Source organism: Symphodus melops, assembly GCF_947650265.1.
Source record: "Symphodus melops genome assembly, chromosome: 15".
NCBI lineage: Eukaryota > Metazoa > Chordata > Actinopteri > Labriformes > Labridae > Symphodus > Symphodus melops.
The window spans coordinates 16,637,006-16,656,975 of record NC_136705.1 but is presented as its reverse complement, the minus strand read 5'-3'; the positions used below and the strand labels follow the sequence as shown (position 1 = coordinate 16,656,975).

The 19,970-nt window shown below is 40.9% G+C and overlaps 1 protein-coding gene across 1 annotated transcript; it reads left to right on the top strand.

Annotated features, from left to right (window-relative positions):
- The first annotated feature begins 640 nt into the window (after window positions 1–640).
- Window positions 641–19,820, top strand: LOC306835602 (protein FAM13A-like). The gene is made up of 21 exons (XM_079362245.1): window positions 641–907; window positions 1,348–1,519; window positions 1,707–1,916; window positions 2,391–2,571; window positions 4,536–4,713; window positions 5,222–5,340; window positions 9,507–9,719; window positions 9,959–10,037; window positions 10,288–10,388; window positions 11,177–11,234; window positions 12,293–12,379; window positions 13,659–13,863; window positions 14,696–14,945; window positions 15,149–15,281; window positions 15,647–15,728; window positions 16,789–17,027; window positions 17,216–17,299; window positions 17,477–17,581; window positions 17,892–18,106; window positions 18,301–18,402; window positions 18,890–19,820. The coding sequence occupies exons 1-21, from the start codon at window positions 884–886 to the stop codon at window positions 19,014–19,016; spliced, it is 2,964 nt and encodes a 987-aa protein (XP_079218371.1). The 5' UTR covers window positions 641–883; the 3' UTR covers window positions 19,017–19,820.
- The last annotated feature ends 150 nt before the right edge of the window (window positions 19,821–19,970 follow it).

Below are 19,970 nucleotides of genomic sequence, written 5' to 3'. Positions count from 1 at the left end.
TTCAAAAAACGTTATTTGTCCATGTGGTGCAATTCAAAAGCACCCAGAACAGGGCCACATTTGTTAAAAGTAATGGGTTAAAGTTATGGAAAAGCCCTAATGAAAACAGAAACAAATATTTGAAGCTGATTTTTCACCCACTTAGCTCTTCTTAGAGTATTCGATGCTACCCATTTACCCATTATTTAAATTGTAGTAACCATCATTGAACATGTTCATTGTACGTGTAAATGTGACAATGTTAGATCTTTTAAAAATACTATACTGTACTTAATGAACATGATTATTGTTTTAAAAAACCCAACTTCTAAAACAATGACGAACAGACGATCTCATTAACTTACTTTCAATCTTCGTAAAATTTTCAAAAGAGATTTTCGAATAATTTACCTTCGAATTCTTTATTTAACAATCTAATTTAAAGATAAACTTCCAGACACCCTCACACCTTAAATCCTCTGACAAAATCATTTTCTCTGAAACGACCTTTATGTTGTAAAATCTGGTTGACTTGTTTGTACCATGAATTACGGTAAGTTTCTTGAAAAGCGTCCGAGCCCGTCTGCTTCTCGCGCATAGCTCTCGCGCCGCCTAAGCATGCGCCTAAGACGCATCACTATGGTTACAAGTGTGTCACGTGACCAACAACATAAACAAACTTCCTGGGGAGCTAACGGTTCACGGAGGCAAGAAAGCTAACTTTCATCCATTTTTTTTAACAGCATTATGTTTTGTCCTTGTGTGAGCGCGCATATTAAAATGCGGTGACAATGGCGGGTGTTCCAGGTCGTGTGTCGGACTTTCCGATAGTTTCTGAGAGAGGCGCATCATGGATAAAAAAGTTAAAAATGGAGAGCCCCTACTCGGTCCTCTGAGCTGAAACATGGGAGCTAGTGCTTCACTCTGTGTAAGTGAATCTGTGGTTAGCCGATGGTTGCTAACTTTTTCTTTTTTTCCCCTCTGGTGTTATAGTCCTACCAACTCTGCTTTCTGTGCTCGGGCAGATCGGACCCATTTCATATTAACTTGTCTACACTTCATAATCACTGGGGGTGATATTTTATCACAGATTAGAACACTATGTCCTGGCTGACTGTGCAAAGTTTTGTGTTAACATAGTAAAGTTTCAGATTATGGAACCCTTAATAACAATAATAATAATAATAATAATAATAATAATAATAATAATAATAGCAGTAGTAGTAATGAAGTAGGCGACTCTACATACATGCTCCACTGAAGGAGTATTTGAGATGGTAAACCCACTTATCTCCCCGGCTCCCTCATGAATTTGACTGGTAAATGAACTGTTTGTTTAATTCAGTTGCATATTCTCTTTCTATGCAGAGTGACCAATGTTCAGTGAGAATCCTCAGGCCCAGTGCTAAGGTCGGCCCGGAGCCAGCTGTTTCCAGGTGTGTGTTTGGTGTTGCCTTGGAAACGCTGAGAGAGGAAGGGCAGATGATCTGTGGAATACCTTTTGTGTTAAGAGACATGGTCAAGTTCCTGGATAAGAATGGTAAGTGATGCACATCCTTGCTTCCTATGGGCTTCTCTTTCTATTATCATGTGTTTCCCTTCTTAGGTCTCACTTTTTCTTTATTCTTTCTCCGACTCTCTCTTTCTGAATGTTTGTAAATAATAATAAAAAAAAAAAACCTGACTAGCTTGTGTTGTGACTTTATTAACGTGTTTCCATAACACAGGCATGCACCACAGAGGTCTGTTCCGTCTGTGTGGCTCAGCGGTGCGTACCAGGCAGATGAGGGAGCTGTGGGACCGGGGGGAGACGGTGGACCTGGAGCATGAGCAAGACGTCCTCACTGTGGCCTCACTCCTGAAGCTCTTCTTCAGGGAGCTGCCAACCCCAATAGTACCAGAAGCACAGCGCAAACAACTGGTTCAGACACTCACCGGTACTAGGAATTTATTTTTAGACAGGCAATGTTAAAATCAAGTGGAATCTGCTTTGCCATGTTATAATCGGAGACGGAATTAAATTAATGCTGTTACTGGCGTTCTTAAGATTTGTGCTTTTTCTCTACCCTATTTGAGAGCTAGAGTAAAAGCATTGATGTTTTGACAAAAAAGTGAGTGGCAGATTCTGGAAAGTGTCAGGCTTGATGTTGGCAGGTGTCTGCTTGCTGAGCGTGCCTTGGCGAGCAATTTAATCCCTAACAAATTCAGCAGAAGTACTCTGTATGCAATATCGCTTTCCAACGACGCTGCAAGTGTGTGTCCTCAAGAATTTCTTACCTATGAACGTGAAGCAATTTAAGGTTCATAGCTAAACGTGCACATTTGTTGTATTATTTATACTGTGTATACCGTAACTAATGATTGAAGCTGATGTCTTAAAGTCAGGTTTGGATGTTTTTGCTTATGTTTAGGTAATGCAGATGCAGCAGATGTGAACCAGTCCCTGAGAGAAAGTCTGTACCACCTCCCAGACGACCACCTCTTTGTTTTATCTTACCTCATCCACTTCTTGTGCAAAGTGGCAGCTCACAGCGAATCAAATCACATGCCTGTGGAAAATCTGGCAACCATCTTTGGACCTTGTATATTCCAGTAAGATACTTTTCTTATCAATTCCAAACACCCATCCCTTCCAGACCTGTACTGATACGAGAGGTTCTTCCAGAACGTTTCATGACTATATAACTGTTAAAGACACAGAGATTGTTCTGCTGTGCAAACATAAACAGCGTTCGTATTCACAGCTAGTTTGGAAGTATAAGAATGATTTTAGCTCAGGCAAACAAACCAGGGTGCGAACGTTTCCTTCACACAAACTTTAAATGACAAACTGTGTCCTCCCTAAGAGCACTGTGCTATTAATACAGTATACTGTAACTACATTAAAACTATGGAATTCTCTACTCTGAAACTGCACCGTGCACTTGTAAAGACACTTTTACAGCTCGGATTTTAGCCTCAAAAGATAAAGTCAGGCAACTTTATTAATCATCAAAGGGATCTCAGATATTTCTTTTTAACTGTATTGATAAAATATTTATACATACAGTATATATTTATTTATTCGCTTTTACAAGAATTTTGAGATTTAATTTTTAGGCCATATCGCCCAGCCCTAGGTTTTGATAGTGGACAGACAATAAATGTAATAGGTGAATGGATGTCACCAGGATTCTGTTCATTACTTCTCATTTCCTGTTTATAGAACTCAGCCATCACTGTAAACAACCACTATCCCCAGGGAGACGCACCTACAATTATTCTGGTGTTCTTTAGCCTCTCCCAGTTTGGAAAGGACTTCCTATATTTGGTCAGCACACTTCTAACTCTTGTCCCGTCCTTTGATTTCCCAGTCATCTCTGTCATCCCAGTTTCCTCCCAGAAGTTAATGTCAGTGTCAGTGGAGTGTGATGTTACTCACGCCTAAAAAATGTTGGAAATCTGTCTGGTAGTTATAAGGGAAGAGACGAGTCAGAGAACAGGAAGTGGAGTTAGTCACAGAGATTTGGAAAAAGTCGTGTGTGGGGTAAAAGGGCTGAAGAGTGCAGAGTGTGTTAGTGCTTTATTGTAAGCCCCTAATTGAAACGTGACTAATTTATACACTGCATTTTTGCTGCTTTATGAAGAATATTACATACAATACTACACATTCATATAAACACCAATGTCATGTGTGATTAGTCTAGTGGATGAAGAGTGCTCACGTTGATGCACTGATGTTAAACGAACCCTTTTGAGGTTTTTTTTTTTTTTTTTTTTGGTAGTGAATGATGAATAGAAAAGGAACAGGTTGGATTTAAGCCTGTATCTCTGTTTCCCAGTTTTATAATCTTATGGACAAATCATTTGACCTTATCAGGACATATGTTCTTAATTGTTATTACGAGGACCTGAATATAAAGAGAAACGAGATTCACGTCATATTGCTGTCATTTTAATAATCTATTTATTTGCTAATGACAAACAGCTAGCACGTGGTCACAGCATGCAGCATGTGTGACAGCTTCTTTGGGACGCTCCCTCTTCATCCATGCTTGTTATCGGAGCCTCATCTAAACAGCCTGTTGCTCTAACAGGAGTCTGTTATGTAATATGACCGCCTGCTCCTCTCCTGTCACTCCGGCTGGAAACATACATCTATTTATACTCAATGTTTTTACATACTGTTCTCCGGGTGTTTGCTATATTTAACTTTTTTTAATAAATATAAACAGAATGAATGTTGTCAACAACAGCGTGGCATTTTAACAACTAAGGCTTAACCCAGGTCAACGAAGGAAAAAGACTTTGGACAGGGCTGTGATGACATCCGTGTCGAACAGGTTGTAAACATGTCTGCAAAAAAGTAAACGTTAGCCTTTGAAGCGCTCATTCCCGTGATGTTTATTCTGGTCTATTTTGGAATATATCGCCAAGAGATTCACTTTAATTAGTCTACCAAGTTCATCCCAGTACTGCAAATAACGGTCCACTAGAGGGCCCCCTTTTCTGTTTTCTTTTTTACTGCCCTCTGTGAGTACATGGTTCATGTGACGTTGTGTCTCTCCTCTGTGCAGTGTTCCTGCAGGGCCCAGGATGCTGGAGGAGCAGAGCGTCTGTAACGCTCTACTGCTTCATCTTCTGAGGCACCAACAGATTCTCCTTCCACCCCCAGTCCAGGACATAGGAGCCACCTCCATCACGTCCTCGTCACCTCCTCCTCCTCCTAGTCTCTCTGCCCTTTCTCACTTTGAGGTGATCCTTTGTTTTTATACTTGCCTTTAAAACGAACAGAAATGATTCATGTTCAGTGCTACACAGCAAACTACATGCTGTAAGTGCTGCTATCATTACACATACTAACATCAGATATCTTTTGCAAAGTTATACAAGGTGTTGAACTTTAAGACTCCACTTAAAAGCATTTCATTCACAAATGCCTTCAATATTTATGTTTTTTTTTTTTACATGTGCAGTTGAAGGCTTTCAGAAGAATTGATACAAATTAAGGATGGAATTATTTGATCAGGAGGAGGCTGGAGTTCCCTTATTTAGCACGATTACACCTGTACAGCTACAGGGTCCCAAGCAACAACAGCTTGGGACCCTGGGATAGCTAGAAATACTAAAATATAGTAAACATTGAACACCTGGTCAAATGAATAGCATATAATGAAACTGTGTTTGGGGGCTTTTGTTATTACGTAATAGTAGTGTGTGTATGTGTGTGTGTGTGTGTACTCAGTCTCATTGTCCTCGGTAGGTCCGACCCAGCAGCTGCCACTCAGAGACGAGTAGTCCGGGAAGGTTGGAAGAAGAAACCACCTCAGTTTCAGCAACCAACGTTTTTAATGACGACAGGATTCCACCTCAACTGAACAGGTACGCTCATCCTGCTACGATGACTAACTTTGAATCTGCACCAAATAGATTGTCAGACCGTCATTTCTTATTACCATGCATGAGTTTCTAAATAACTCATTTTATATGTAATGCATGTTAATTTAAAACAATGTCAAGCTGCTGCAGAGTCAATAAAACATGATGATGAAAACAAAAACAAGAAGGCTAAAGAAAAGAAGACAAGTCCGAGCAGGCAGGAGAATTCAGAATCATGGCACGAGATATACATCTGTGAACTATCATGTGATTGAATGGTTTCAATTACATGATCTCCTCTTGTATTAGCGGTGGGGAATAATTAGCACCTGCCAATGTTCCCTGCAGCACCTCTCTCTGTACTCAGCATCCTTTGCTTAGTTGTCAAGATAACTGTGGTGCAGTCGATAAGGCCGAGACGTCACTCGTAGGAAATTAAGGCCAACCTCTTGAGGTTGTTTTGCTCGTGAGCGTCACAGAGACGGCTCTCCGTGTCGCTTTGTTTTATGATTAGCAGACACTCCCACTTGTTCTCTAAGCTGTGTATGGGTGTTAAACATTTCACTCATTTTGCTTCCAACAGGGGAACTAATCACAACACATTGTTGCTGTTTTGGAGTTGTTTGTCAAGCTTGACTGCTGACTGGCACTTCAGTCGAATAACACATAAAAATAGCTTCTTCTTTTTTTTTTATTGGCAGCATGAAGAAGTAAATAAATGGATCAGGGGTAAATGAGTTCCCCAGACAGAATGTACATACTGACAGCCATCTGCTTTTGGGGAACTTCTCCTTCTCGGAATCTGTAGGCTGCAGAGATGTTTTCTATTTTTAAAGTGTGAATGTGGGTTGCTGCAAAGCACCACTGCAGACATTCAATTACATCAATGTATTTTCTATTTGGGACCGCCCCTTGTCAGCATGCGACGTGGCATACACGTGCACTCCCTGATTATTTTTGGAGCTGTTACCTCTGTGTGTTAAAGCATAACTGTGATCTTGATCGTGATAACTCACATGTGCCAGTTTAAGACAAGCCATCAGAAGATTTAGTATTAAATGTCTGACAGGTGGCATGACACGTGCAGAGTGTTTGTATGAGCCCCCCCCCCCCCCCCCCCTTCACATGAAGGAGAAATAAAAGATTCCAAACAAATTAAATACTCCAACTGATGAGCAATTTTTTTAGACCTATAAAGACAGAGGGGCGCATGATTAGGGTCTGATAGAATGATAATTTTTCCTTTCATGGAAACAAGACCTTTTCAATGTTGAAGTGGCATTAACATGACCATATAAGGCACTCAGACGGGCTGGTTATGTTTACAATCATTTCAATTTTAAACTTTTCAACTTCAGAGTGTATTCTATGAATAGATGGAGGAATGACAGCATGTGCTGTGGACCGTGTGGAGAGTATACTATTTAGTATAACTCTCCTAAGTCAGTCCAAGTATTTTCTTTTGTGTTATATATTCTTTTAAAAGTGTTTATTTGAGCACATTTTGAGAAAAAAAAAAACACCTGTCAACAGACCTGTGGACCTGTCATTGCCTCACCAAGCGTTTGTTATTGAAGCACTCATAAGAGAAAGAAGTATTCATCATTTTTCATCTAGCACCATGTAAAAAGAACATTTTGTGGTTGAATGAAAATAAATCAGTCTAAACCAGTCTCTGTAACAAAGCTTTCCTCTCTACTTAAGAAACCACATTTCTCATGATGCCTTTGCTAAATGATCGGGGAAAAAGTCTGAATTGGTTTATTAAGTAATCTTTTTTTCGGAGGGGCTTCTGCGTGTCAGACTCCTAGTAATCACCTGGAGGCTGTGTTTGTCTGATTGTTTTTTTGTTTCTTTTAAAGGTTTCTTTCAGGGCTTTTTAGGCTTTTGTTTGAGAGATGGGACAGTGGGTAGAGTCAGAAACCTGGGCCGCCTGCTCCAAAGGGCTTAGCCCTCTGTACAATGGGCACGCGTGCTAACTGCTAGGCTACCGGCGTCCTGAGGCTGTGCTTTCTACGAACACCACAGACCATCTTGAGTCATCTATTATTAGTCTTGAATGGGTTTGAAAGAAATATGTCTATTTTCATTCTCTTGTCTGTGGCACAAGATTATCACACATATATAAACTCATAGAGAAAAACATTTTCCTCTTAGTTAACTCAAAGAGACAATTACACGTGTTCCCATGGTTAGCTGTTTTTTTTTTAGATCAAGTGTTCATGATAAAGTTTGTAAACGCATGAGTAACGTTCTTAATGTGGACATCATTTTTAAGGTCTGTGCAGCTGATTGTACAGTGGTGTGCAGCTGTGTGCCGCCATTGTTTGTCAGTGTGTGTGTGCTGCTGTGACGTGTGTGTGTCTGTCTCAGCCTCTGTGACCTACTTTGCCCTTTATAACAGAACCATAACTGACATTGTTGAGCAAAAAAAAAAAAGAAAAAAGGAACTGCTGCTTTCAGTGAGTTAAAATCTGTGTGTGTGTGTGTGTGTGTGTGTGTGTGTGTGTGTGTGTGTGAGTTTGTGTGTACCAGTAATTGAAGGGGGTGGGTCAGCTCTCTGCCTCCGGGAGTCACTCGTGTTGTTGACCATCAAGTACTCAACATCTGCGCTCTCTTTCCTCTCTGTCTTTGGCTGCTCTCTTCCACATGTTATGTTAGGCTGTTGTGAGGTTAAGGACGTTCTTGCAAAGGATGTTTTCTTGCTCCATCTGCTTCAGCATCAGTGGCAACAACCATGGCTCCACAGTCCTTCACAAGTGAGTGAGATAATGCGCAGAAAGATCCGATTCAGGGGAGCATACTGCAAACAGTTATTCCTGAATGTTCTTGGCATGCTGTAGTCTCAGACATGTATATTTGTGCTTTAAAGAGCAGGGCCTCATCTTGCGACTGACCGTCTCATTTGTCTTCACTTTTGTCTGTCTCTCAAAGTTATCCAGTTTTTGTCTTCCTAAATTTGCTCAGTTAAAGATGAAGGATGTTAGAGACAAAGCATGTTGAAGCTGAACACGTTCGTTCACGTTCATAAAGCTGTGTCCGTTCGTTACGTTGTTTTCTGAACTCACTCTTTGACCAGTAGAAGAAGCAGCTATCATTGGTGTTTTGACTGGACTGCCCCCTCTGCTGTAGCTCGGTTACAGCTCTGGAGTCATCCACCGCTTTAAGCATCAACGTGACTGATGGCCTTTTTTTGGTTCTTGTCACAGCAGATCTGTTGTGTTTGTTTTTTTTTACTGGGAGCAGCTGAGGGCTTCATGAGACGTGTCACAGTGAAGCATGGACAATAAGACGACCTCTGCTGAATGACTGATACGAAATGTAGCTGTTGTGAAGTTTATGTTTACACATACTTTTTTTCCTACTAACATAAATGGATATATTTGAGTTTCTTGTTTTGATCGTTTGCCTTTAGTGTTCCTCTTATCCTGTTGGAAGTAACACAAGTATGTGTTATATCTTCTTACACGTGATGGTCTTCTTTGCTCTCTAACTCTTTTTGTCTTTTTATAGCCAGTCTCCATCCTCTCAACAGCTATTTGTTTACATTTCTAGATAAAAATGAATAGTATTGTCATTTGTATTTTTCTCTCTGATGAAACTCCTGTTTTGCACATTTAATTTGAAACACTAGATCTTATGAATCTTGTTCCTTTTGTTCTTCTTGAAGAAACTTTTGGATATCAGATCATTTCCCCCCCCATTAAGAATGAAATTTAAGAGCTAGAACCTTAAAGCTCATGTGGGGAACTATTGGTTTGTGTTGATTTTGGCGCCCCCCCTCTGGAAAGACAACCCATTACATCGTAACGTGAACTTATCCTGCTGTCTTTTTACAGTTCAGTGTATCCCAAATCTTTTAATAATTTGCCATGAAAATTAAAAAAAAGTCGGTTTCATCTGCTTGCTGTTAGTCTACTCATGTGACACCTACCAACAGTGTCCCGCAGTTACATTCAAATTGAATATACAGAAATAATCATTCTTTGTCTACCATGTAGGAGCATCAGTTTTCATTTCAGTCTGTTGACAAACAACTTACTACTACTAAAGGAAAGGATGCCTCCTTATTTATACTAGTATTTGTAGTATTTGCTGTCCTGCTCTTCTCCTCCTGAGTGTGCAGCTCTCTCTCTCTGTCTCATGCTCTCTGTCTCCTCTCCTTGTAGTCCTGACACACTGGAACAGGCTTGCGAAACCAGCTTTGACGTCAGGGCTGACATTCAGAAGCTGATTCCAGACCAGGAGGAGGCTGTGGAGGAGAGCAGAGAAAGTAAGGTTACAGGCTGTGTGCTCAGCAGGCCAGGGCAACGCCTACACCAGAGCACACCGTCCCCAAACATTCAGGGAGAGCTACAGGGGGTGAATCGTACCACACGAGGGTGAGCATTTCATCTGTTTTGTCTTTTACTTTCATATCACATAAAGACAATGGTCCAACTTAAAGGGTCTGAAGGTGACAGCAGTGTCATGCCTCGACATATGATTTTTTGAGAAGACCTTTTCTTCTTCCTCCTCATGGCTTTTTGAAACCCTGCACCATAAAATGTTTTTCTTCAGTACAACATCTATGGGCATGAACCATCTCTACATACTTATGTTTTTCTTTTTTAATCAACAGAACCGTCTCTCATTGCAAGATGCCACAAAGCTCGTCCGAACCAAAGGAGGAAAAGAAAGAAGTAGATGAGTTAGAGGATGTAAGGACACCAGCCTCAAAGATCATCAATATCTGTTCAAGAGTGTGCATTGGCTATTTCCTCTCTTCATATCATGTTTTTTTGTTTGTTTCTCTGTAGTCCATTTAGTGCTGGACATCTTTATCACAGTACATCAAACAATGAGCTGCATGTGCTGCAAAGTGCATACGAAGCGCAATAACACTTAAATGTGTAAAGCTGAGAATTAATCCTGGATTTCATGATGGGATTGTATTTTTTTTTTTCACAGGCCTCATCAGATGCAGAGCAAACATCATCGTCCTCAGACTGCTGCATCCTAGCGAATGAATCACAAAGCATTAACCAAGCTCCGAGTGAACACAAAGACAGGTGGGAAGAAGATTTCTGCCTGAAGACTACACAAGATGACATTTTGTTGCAGTTGTCTTTTCCTCTTTTTTTTTCATAAGCTGCACGGTGTGTAGCAGAAAACGTGTTCATTGGTGAGACAACAGCTCATAGTTTGAAATTTAGCTCTCACAAAAAATTGAAATTAAACTTTTTGGGTCATTTTCTCTCACTTTAGATTCAAACATAGCCTCAAGTCCGAGAGAATAACAATAAAAAAAAATGCTGTGTTAGTCATTTTGGAGCACTTAAAGAGTACTAAATAGAGTATTAAGTGACTCATATGAACGCTACAGTCATTCCCCCCCCCCCCCCTCCCACTCCTGCTTGGTTCCTCTCAGTTCAGCTCGTCTCTCATCCCCGCAGTCAGTTGGTAAGTAGGTTATCAGAGCAGAGTGCCGCTCACAGTCATGTTTTTGATATGATTCCAGTTCAAATAGCACTGACTTGCCACAGGGGCTCAATAGCCTCATTCGGCCAAAGTAGCATGGTGGCACGCTGACTTTTTTGTTTGCGCTGCTTCCACAGAGCCACACGATAGGTCATCTCAGTTAGGCCTCATTAATGTCACACAGGAATAAGCCATAACCTTAAAAGCAGTGCAAGATGATTGTCCGGCCTTAGATCTACAGACAGAACAACGTGCACTAAAGTCACATGGACTGGGAACAAGGTGGAGAAACAGTGTTGATGCTGTATATTTTTTTCCTTCTATTTCATGTGATTAATGTCTTACAGTCGGCTGTTGTTAACGGAATATTGTTTTACAGCATGTTGTGCTGTGGGGAGAACAAACCAGAAGACAAATCCACTGTTTCAGAATCAAAGGTAAAAACACTTTTCGGCGCCACATGGCTGCAACCTCCAAATAAGATCTACTGGCTCCTGTTTTATTTTGAACTTGTGAGGAGCGCTTTGTCACAACCGGACTAAGAGTTGTAGCCTTCGGCCTGCAAGTTAGCAAAATGTAATGCACAATGTGACCAACAGAGAGACAGCCTCACATTTTAGTCAGCTGACCTACAATCTCACATTATAGCATCAAAATGTGAAGTTGGTTTATTTTTTAGCACAGGCAGAAGAAAAGAGGAACGTGTTTGACTGTTGTTCCTGAACTTTCACCAATCACCATATTAAGGTTGTCAAGATGTGCAATACTTTATGACAGCATGTGTTTTGAAATACAATCTTTGATATTTTAATAGCATAAAAGTACCAAAGTAAACAAACAACAACAAAGCTGCCAGAGTTAAAAGGTTCATCTAGATCATGAGTGATATTTGAGATGGAATACTTTTGTACTTTAATACTAGTAATTTAAAATACGTATTGCATCGAAGTTTAAAACATAGTATTGTGTCAGCCTTACATATTATTCACACAGGGGCCATTTTCCTGTAATGGATTATTAAATATGTTGCTGCCCCCTGAAATATGAACATGTATCCCTCAAGATTTCATCGTTTATTGTTTTTTTTTAAGTTGCTGATCAAGTAGCTGTAAATTGACAAAGATGGTCTGAAGCCCTTAATCTAACAACCTCTAACACAGCAGTAGAACATCGCAACATCATTTGAGCTTCCTGCCTCAGAGAAGAAGCGCTTCCATGTGAATAAAGTCAGCTTTTTATTTTCCAAACAAGGTGTACTAGTTGAGTCTTGAGCTGTTGACTGGCTCGTTTTATCTGATGATTTGAGGACTAGCTGGGTCTGTTGGTATGATAAAATGAATTCATTATCTTCCTTTAACTTTAGATTCGTCATTTTGTACATACCTGCATCGTTTTGTGTCTGTTGATAAGTGCTTCTTTTCTCATACTAATCTCAGTCAGTTCATGGGTTTAAGGACTGACACCTGCTCAGTGCATGTGCTGTCTGTTTCTACAGGGTGGAACAGGACGAGGAGAAGGAGGAGGCTGTAGCCGTTCTCCTGACAGACACAATGATTGCAGAGGCATTAACACCAGCTGTGACGTAAGCTCACCTTCCCCAGAGCCTATTTAGACACACAAATGAACCCTTTCTTTATGACGAGGGTATCTATGACAACAGGAGCACAGATACCTCCAGCGATAGCGTGTGTTGGTGTACGTGTCTTTTAACACACACCTGTGTGTGTAGTTGTCGGTGTGAGCTGTCTTGCCTGTGGTTTTTTTTTCGCTTCAGTTATATCACCCCCCACCCCCTTCTCCTCCTCCTCAGTGTGACGCACTAAGAACTGCTTTTTTTTATTTATTTTTTTTATGAATGGACTGCCAAGGAGGTTGAGAATGGAGGAGCGTAGACCTTTTCAGCTGTTGCTTTTGAAAAGCCCAGAATCATTTTCTATTATTCAATCACAAATCCTATTTAATCACTCTGAATTCACATCCACATAGAAAGCCGCTCATGCTAAAGCAAGCGGCTGCATGGCTCTTTGAGCCTTGCAGCTTCATCAGATTGGCTCCTTAGTTCGGTCTGACAGCGTTTCTGTGGAAACGCCTCTGAACCTCTTTCTCCCTTACATTCACTCACACACACACACACACACAAATATACAAATCAACATGTGCGGCGTTCCCCTCGCCCACCTCTTCTTCAGTGCATGCTGAATAATCCATGTGGAGTCAAGCGATGGAATGCCGGTCGGAAGGGGGAAAAAAAAAAACTGGATTTGCAGATTGTGTGGCAAGCTTTGGTCTCCTGCCCTCCCACACCAATAGACACTCGGATTAGGTGATTTGAGAATCACAGTGATGCTCCTGATGAGATTAAAGCATGTTGCTCATCAGGGATCCCACGCTGGATGCTGATGCATGTTTGGATACTGACTCACTAACGAAACGAGTCAAAGGGGATTGTGTCTCACTGGTTGCCTCCTGGGCTGCAGACCTTCTTTTCACTCAGAGTGGAGGAGAGCTACAGAAGAAGAAAGTCGCTTTTTGCACCTTGCATGTGCTCCTGATAATATTTGTATATCCAAGAGCCTTGAAAGATCAAAGATTTGCTCTTCTGATGAGTCTGGTCTTCGTATTTCAGTTATGTGTTATTTAAGCAGCCTGCTTATTTAGCTGTTTTCTGCTTTTGGACTCATTCATCTTCAGGCGGAACAGGACTGATAACCATCAAACCTCATCCTTGGACTCTCTTTTGAAGATAGTGAAGTGGTTTAACAGGCTATCAGGAGATGACGAGCAGCATGTGAAGAGCTTCAGACGCCCTCTTCTTCAAACTAGGGTCTACGTCTGAAACCATGTTCTGCTTCTGTTTCCAGAGCCCATCTCTCAAGTTTAAAGCTCTGGAGGCTGACATGGAAGCCCCGTCGCCACCAGCAGACCCACCAGCTGAGGATTACCCACCTGCCCGGGAACATTTTCTTTCTCCTGAGGAGCGGAGCTGTTCGACCTACAAGCTGCTGCTCCATCAGCCAGCATCGCCTCCACCTCCGGAACGACACGCCAACGACTCATTACAGTCTGGTAATACAATGAAAAATTCCCTGATACAATCATTATTTACAAACTTTATAATACTTTACATACAGGGAAAAGAGGAATGTAATATAAAAGATACCAATCATTTACTGACTCTGCTTTTGATTCTACTTGTTAATAGTGTCTATAACCCCTCACTGCAAAAGACATATATGAAGACATACAAACTGCTTGAGTACATTTAGTTCAGTTTTTTTTCAGAGCATCTGAGCAGCAGCGGTGTTTCCCGAGCTTATCGATAATGATCAATAAATCCTGACAGCCAGCTTTGAGTCTTTCTTTGGAACAACCAAAGTCTGATGCTGATGTTGTTGCATCACTGTACAGCTTCCTGTTACATGATCAACCTCTATGTGATCATATGTAATATTCTGATGTCAAGATGCTTCAGAGGTGTTTTTGGATAGTTTATTTTTATTTACAGTTTTTTTGGGGGGGATTTGCCATTATTGTAGTGGAGGACAGAGTATGAAGGGGTGAGAGAGTGGGGCATGACATGCGGCAAAGTTTCGAGGGTCGTCGTCAAATCTGTGCCTCCCTCTCTGAGGACCACAGTCTCTGGAGATGGAGCGAGTGATTTAACCGCTAGGTATTGACTGTTTTTGACCAGTACACTAAACTACATGAAACAAAGATGTTTGTTTGTTCTTTCTTATTCCTCACCTCTTTTCCTCCTTACCTCTCCTTTTCACATTTTTCCACTTTCATTCAGTAAAATAGAAAATTACATTTTCAAACTGACTGAGTTTAATGAGAAAAAAAAATCTAATTTGAAATGATTGAAGTTGAAATGTTCTCTTTCCTCTCGGTCCCACAGCACACAGCCCATCACCTCAGTCACCGGAGTCCGGTTCTGCGCTCTCCACTGTCGTTCATACTGACGGCAGCCCAGACAACGGCACATTGCCCAGCCCACTGGGATCAAACACCAGCCCGCTACTCTCCCGTTTTACAACGACCGACTGCCCTGTTCCCTCTCCACGCTGCCCAAACCTCAGTCACAGTCTGCGCTTTAACCTTGACCCTGATACTGCCCCTTCTCCACCATGTTCACAGCACAAACGCATGTACGTAAAATATTTCCTCACTAAAAAAAAAATAGCTCAAACACAGCTTCCTCAAAATGAAATAGTGTTATTTTACTGGGCTGTGAATGAGAAGTGGCTCAGTAATAGATAAAGACTGGAGTGGATTGCTCCTGTGTTTGCGCTGAATGTTAAGCAGCATTTCAAGATATGAAGTTGTTAAAAGTGTTCTCGTCTGTCTCCAGGGCTCGCAGGGGTGTCCATACAGAGCCAGAGGAGGGTTCTCTGTCGATCTCAGTGCTCAACAGACACATTCACACTCTGAGGAAGAGGATCAGGTGTTTTGAGGAGCAATTTGAACAGGAGAAGCACTACAGGGTGAGCTCACAGCAGCCATACTCTAATGAATGGAATTGAAGTTGTTGTGTCAGTCTTTTTTCTCAGTCAAAACAAGATCCAGCCGAACAATTGGTGGAGTTTGCGTACCTGGCTGGATTCGTACTCATTGTCTGAAGCTCTAAAATGATGCGGAGCATGGGTTCAGCAAACATCCTGCGAGAGTGAATAGCTCCCTCTAATGGTTCATGTGGAACATTTCATTTTTTTAATAACGTTTAACAAAGCTGTTACAGAACCAGAAGATATTAATAATTAAAAAAAAACAATAACAGAATCCTGGCGCTCAGTCTTGGAAACTGGCCACTGTTCTGTCAGTGATGTGTTTTGTGTTTGTTTTTTTTCAGCCGGCCCACAATGACAAGACAGCTCATCCTGAGGTGGCCAGACTGATGAAGGAGCTCATCAAGAGTCGCAAGCAGCTTAAAGGTCAGTTACACAACTGTAGATGCACTCTCTAACCCATTAATAGATGATTACAGAGATGTTGTTCATTACGCAGTAAAGTACTCGTTTGTAGGTAAAAGATTTGCATTTACCATCTGGTTGATATTTTCAAGCTGTATCACCACCTCACTGACTTATTCTTAAAAAAGTGAAATACTAATTCTGCATACAAATCTCATGCAACCTGAGGCGCTGCTTGTCTACAGGCAAGGCCGGTAACTGCTCCTCGCCCCCTGAGAGCTCGACGAACTTAAACCAAAGCAGTGGGCCCAAAAATGTGCACATTTTTCCTGTGACAGAAAGAAACCTCCCAAAGGGGGTCCCACCATCTGACAGCACTCGCTCTTGTTGCTATCCTATTTGTTGCATGCATTATTGAAAACCAAAGTTTAACAAAGAAACATTAAGAGGAATTATCAGTCTTAAGGAGAGAAAAAAGGAGATGCGGAGTAAGTGTCGGAACACAGGCAAACATGATGGGGATGAACGCTGGTTGGAGGGCCTGGTTGCCGGGGGTCCCAGCCGACTCGAGAATCTCCACTGCCTGCAACTGACTCATGTTCATTTGAATATGAACATTTTTTCCCCTAAAACCTTAAATCATTTTGTCTAATATAATCTAATCTTTATTTTGTGAAATATTACTTCGTTCAAATTCAATTACGTTCCATTCAGAAAGAGAAAAAAAAAACAAAAACAGCTCTTGGTGGAACTATGCACACTTGAAATTTGCCACGGTGCTATATTTGAGCCTTTTTTTCAGCCTTTAATGTGATAATGTGATGTATGTTGTAAGGTTATCATAGAGGTTATGAGAGTGTTGATGTAAAGTCAAATAATTAGATATATCCACAGCTGTCAAATGAATGTGGTTGACGTTCAGTATTTACGAACATAAAACTGAATTAGTCAAATACATGTACCTGAAGACCACTCAAGAAAATGTGCTCAATTTTTCAACCACTTCATTATCCACATTTTTGATCCACATAACCACTAATGTGATGCCTCTGTAACTCTGTGAACGGCTTTCCTCTTCTAGAGCTAAAGCTGAGACAATCTGAAGGAGGGGACCTGAGAGAGCAGGGAGGCTTTAACCCGTCAGCTGAAACGGGTAGGACCAACACAGACCACAGGGAGGCAGCACTAACAGGAACCGAGCTGCAGCAACTTAACAACAACACCACTAACAGCAAGCCAAACGTGGAGGAAACAGTCAACACCATAAACAACAGAATGAAGGAAAGACGGCAAGAGCTCGGCCTGCCTGACAGCATAAAGGTCCGTACTGCAGGAAAGCTGTCAGCTTAACACTAATCTTAAGGAGCAAAGGTTTTTGTGTTCTTGTTCTCTGAAGAGAGAAGGGGGAATTTGTGTTTGAGAAAATCATGGATGAATTAAATTTTAAAAAAAAAAAAAACCTGCATTTATGTTTGACAATCATCTTCTAATTGTGTTTTCTTGTGCAGGAGATGTCTCATTTCCAGATGACTTTGGAGAAGACCAGCCTGCAGAAGTGTTTGCTCTACTTTGAGAGTCTGCACGGACGACCAGTAAGACCTGCATAGACCCTCTCACGTCTTGTGTATTGGCTTCATGACGTTATTTAAGTAGCAGTCGTTTCCCTGTGTGCACATACTGTTTTAGACTTTTTTTTTTTTTTTTTTGTATACAGCCACAGATCCTAAAGTGGTTTCAGTTTCTGTCTGTTTCTGTCTGTCGTTCTTCAGAGCACCAAGCAGGAGCGGAATCTGATGAAACCTTTCTACGATAGATACCGCCTTCTCAAACAGCTGCTGTTTTCCTCTGCTGCTGTAAAAGTCATAACCACCATTGTGAGCAAACATCTAACACTGAATAATGCCTTTGAGAATGTTGCTCAGAGGCTGTTAGATCAATTCTGCTACTGCCCTCTTGTGGCCAAATGTAGGAGCTGCATCAAACTATTTCAATATTTTGAAAAACAATCAATGGCACAGGAGTGATATCATAACTCTTTTGAAATAACTCGTTTTCAAAGTGATATGGTTTCTAATGCTTTTGTTTTATTACTGTAAAAACATACAGACCATGCTTAAAGAGAACTAACATAACTATGACACACTAGAGATCTTTTTTTTACTGTGTCTGTGTGTGTGTAAACAGGAGGAAGAGGAGGGCTCAGATGAAGAGAACCCCAAACAGCGAAGCCCCAAACAGCAGCCACTCTGGCTGAAATCTCCCAGACCCCTGTCTTCAGATGAGTTGCTGCGTGTTCCCTCCCTAGAAATGCCTGAAACACCTCTGGTGTCCCCACTGGAGGAGGTAAAGGATCTCCAGCCACAGTTTATCACCATGGCAACACTACATGAAGCTTCCAGGTACTGCCCATATGTGTGAGTGTAGCAGCTCAAAGGTATAATGTCCAACGTATGTTAAGCTCTTACAGGAAAATAGGTCATTTATAAAAGTTCAAATTTATTTATCTTGAGCATATTTGTTGTTATGTTTTTTGTGAATTTAAGCTATCTCTGGTGAACAGAAAATTAAACGACTTAAATTTTCATTTTCACAGACCAGAATTACTGGATCACCTCAGGACGACTCGACTGGAGAAGAAGAGGCTTCACCATGTGCTAAGAGAGTTTGAAGACCACTTTTACATGCAGACTGGCAGGTGAGAGTCACACGCGCACACACACACACCGAGAGACGCATCCAAAAAAAAAGACAAACAAGGCCAAACTACTTGGCTTAAGAATTTAATTTTTTTTTCTCTTAATAAACTTGGAACATTTGGTTTTCAACAATTCCTTGTGAAAAACAAAAACAAAAACAAAAAACATCCACAAAAGAAATTCCATCTTCATGGTACGACAGTGTAATGCACACTCACTTAACGTTAATACAGCACAGAGAGCTCAGGAAAGAGACTAAGAGATAGACGTTTGCTCTGAACTGTACACATCCTTTTGTCCTGTACATGTTAGTCCTCCAAAGTAATACAGTAGGTTTTTTTTCTTAACGATACACACTGTACAAAGCTATCTGAGTAAGGCAACATAGGGACTATCAACCAGTTATGGAAGCTGCTGCAGTTTGTTTGGATTTACTAACGTTTTGCCTTTTGTGTGCATCGTTTTCTCTCCATGGTTTATTAACAGGACTTGTCAGAAGGAGGACCGTGGCCCGATGGCGGAGGAGTACTGCCAGTACAAGAACCTCAAAGCGAAGCTCCGTCTACTGGAGGCCCTGCTCAGTAAACAAAAGAACTCAACGAAGAGCAGTTGAGTTTTCTCACAGTGGGAGACGTTTCTCCAACTTAACAGGACTCCATCTTTTCTGAGAGAATTAGGTTAAGAATACCTTCAGCTCTGGTCTTGTTACATGCCATGCTCATTATGTTGATGCACTTTAGATGAAGGAAATGAATGGAAAATTGGTGACTATCTGAGTTTAATGCTGAGAAACTGTCATTTTTTTTAAAGTCCCTTAAACACATCCCTTGTCATTCATGAAGCGTCTTAATATAAACCTGATGTAGAAAGTGTATTTTATGTAGCACTTTATGTCACGGATACAGAGCTGCATTATTGTGTTGTTAGTGACATTAGTTATTTTAAGATCATACGGCACTTTATCACGTCCCTTTTTTGGTGACACAATACTACAATGAGACAACATTGTCTGTAGTTGATGTGGATACTGCAGTTTTTAGTGCTGACTCGGCAAAAAAGGAGTAAGCTTAAATGCAATTAATGCAACCCTCCTTTAGTGTTTTTGCATGTCACCTGTTTAGGCCAACAATGTGCTATTTGATATGCATTAAAAATGTCCTCTGAAGCGTTCAGTGTACATGCTCACCTTGAAGATGTGTTAATGTTGGTGAATGTTGGCATTGTAGTGCAAGTTTTATCTGCTGTCAGATTTGTGTTATTCCCCCACTTTACCTGTATGAAGTCAATTCCCCCCTAAATGCAGTTGTTAACAATGATCATAGCCTTTGACATTGTGCACTTCTGGTTTATATACTTTTCTATATATATAGACATATATATGAATGTATCAATAAAAATAAATATTTTTTCACATTTATTTCTGCTAAACACAGTTTATGGTTCCTTTCGTTCCACGAACTACAATTAAATAATAGTGTGTGATGCAGAAAAAGTTGGTAGAGGTCCTGACAGCGTTCATACTTGTGCTGCACAGAACTGCTTCATGCTTTTTCTTAAAGGTTAACAG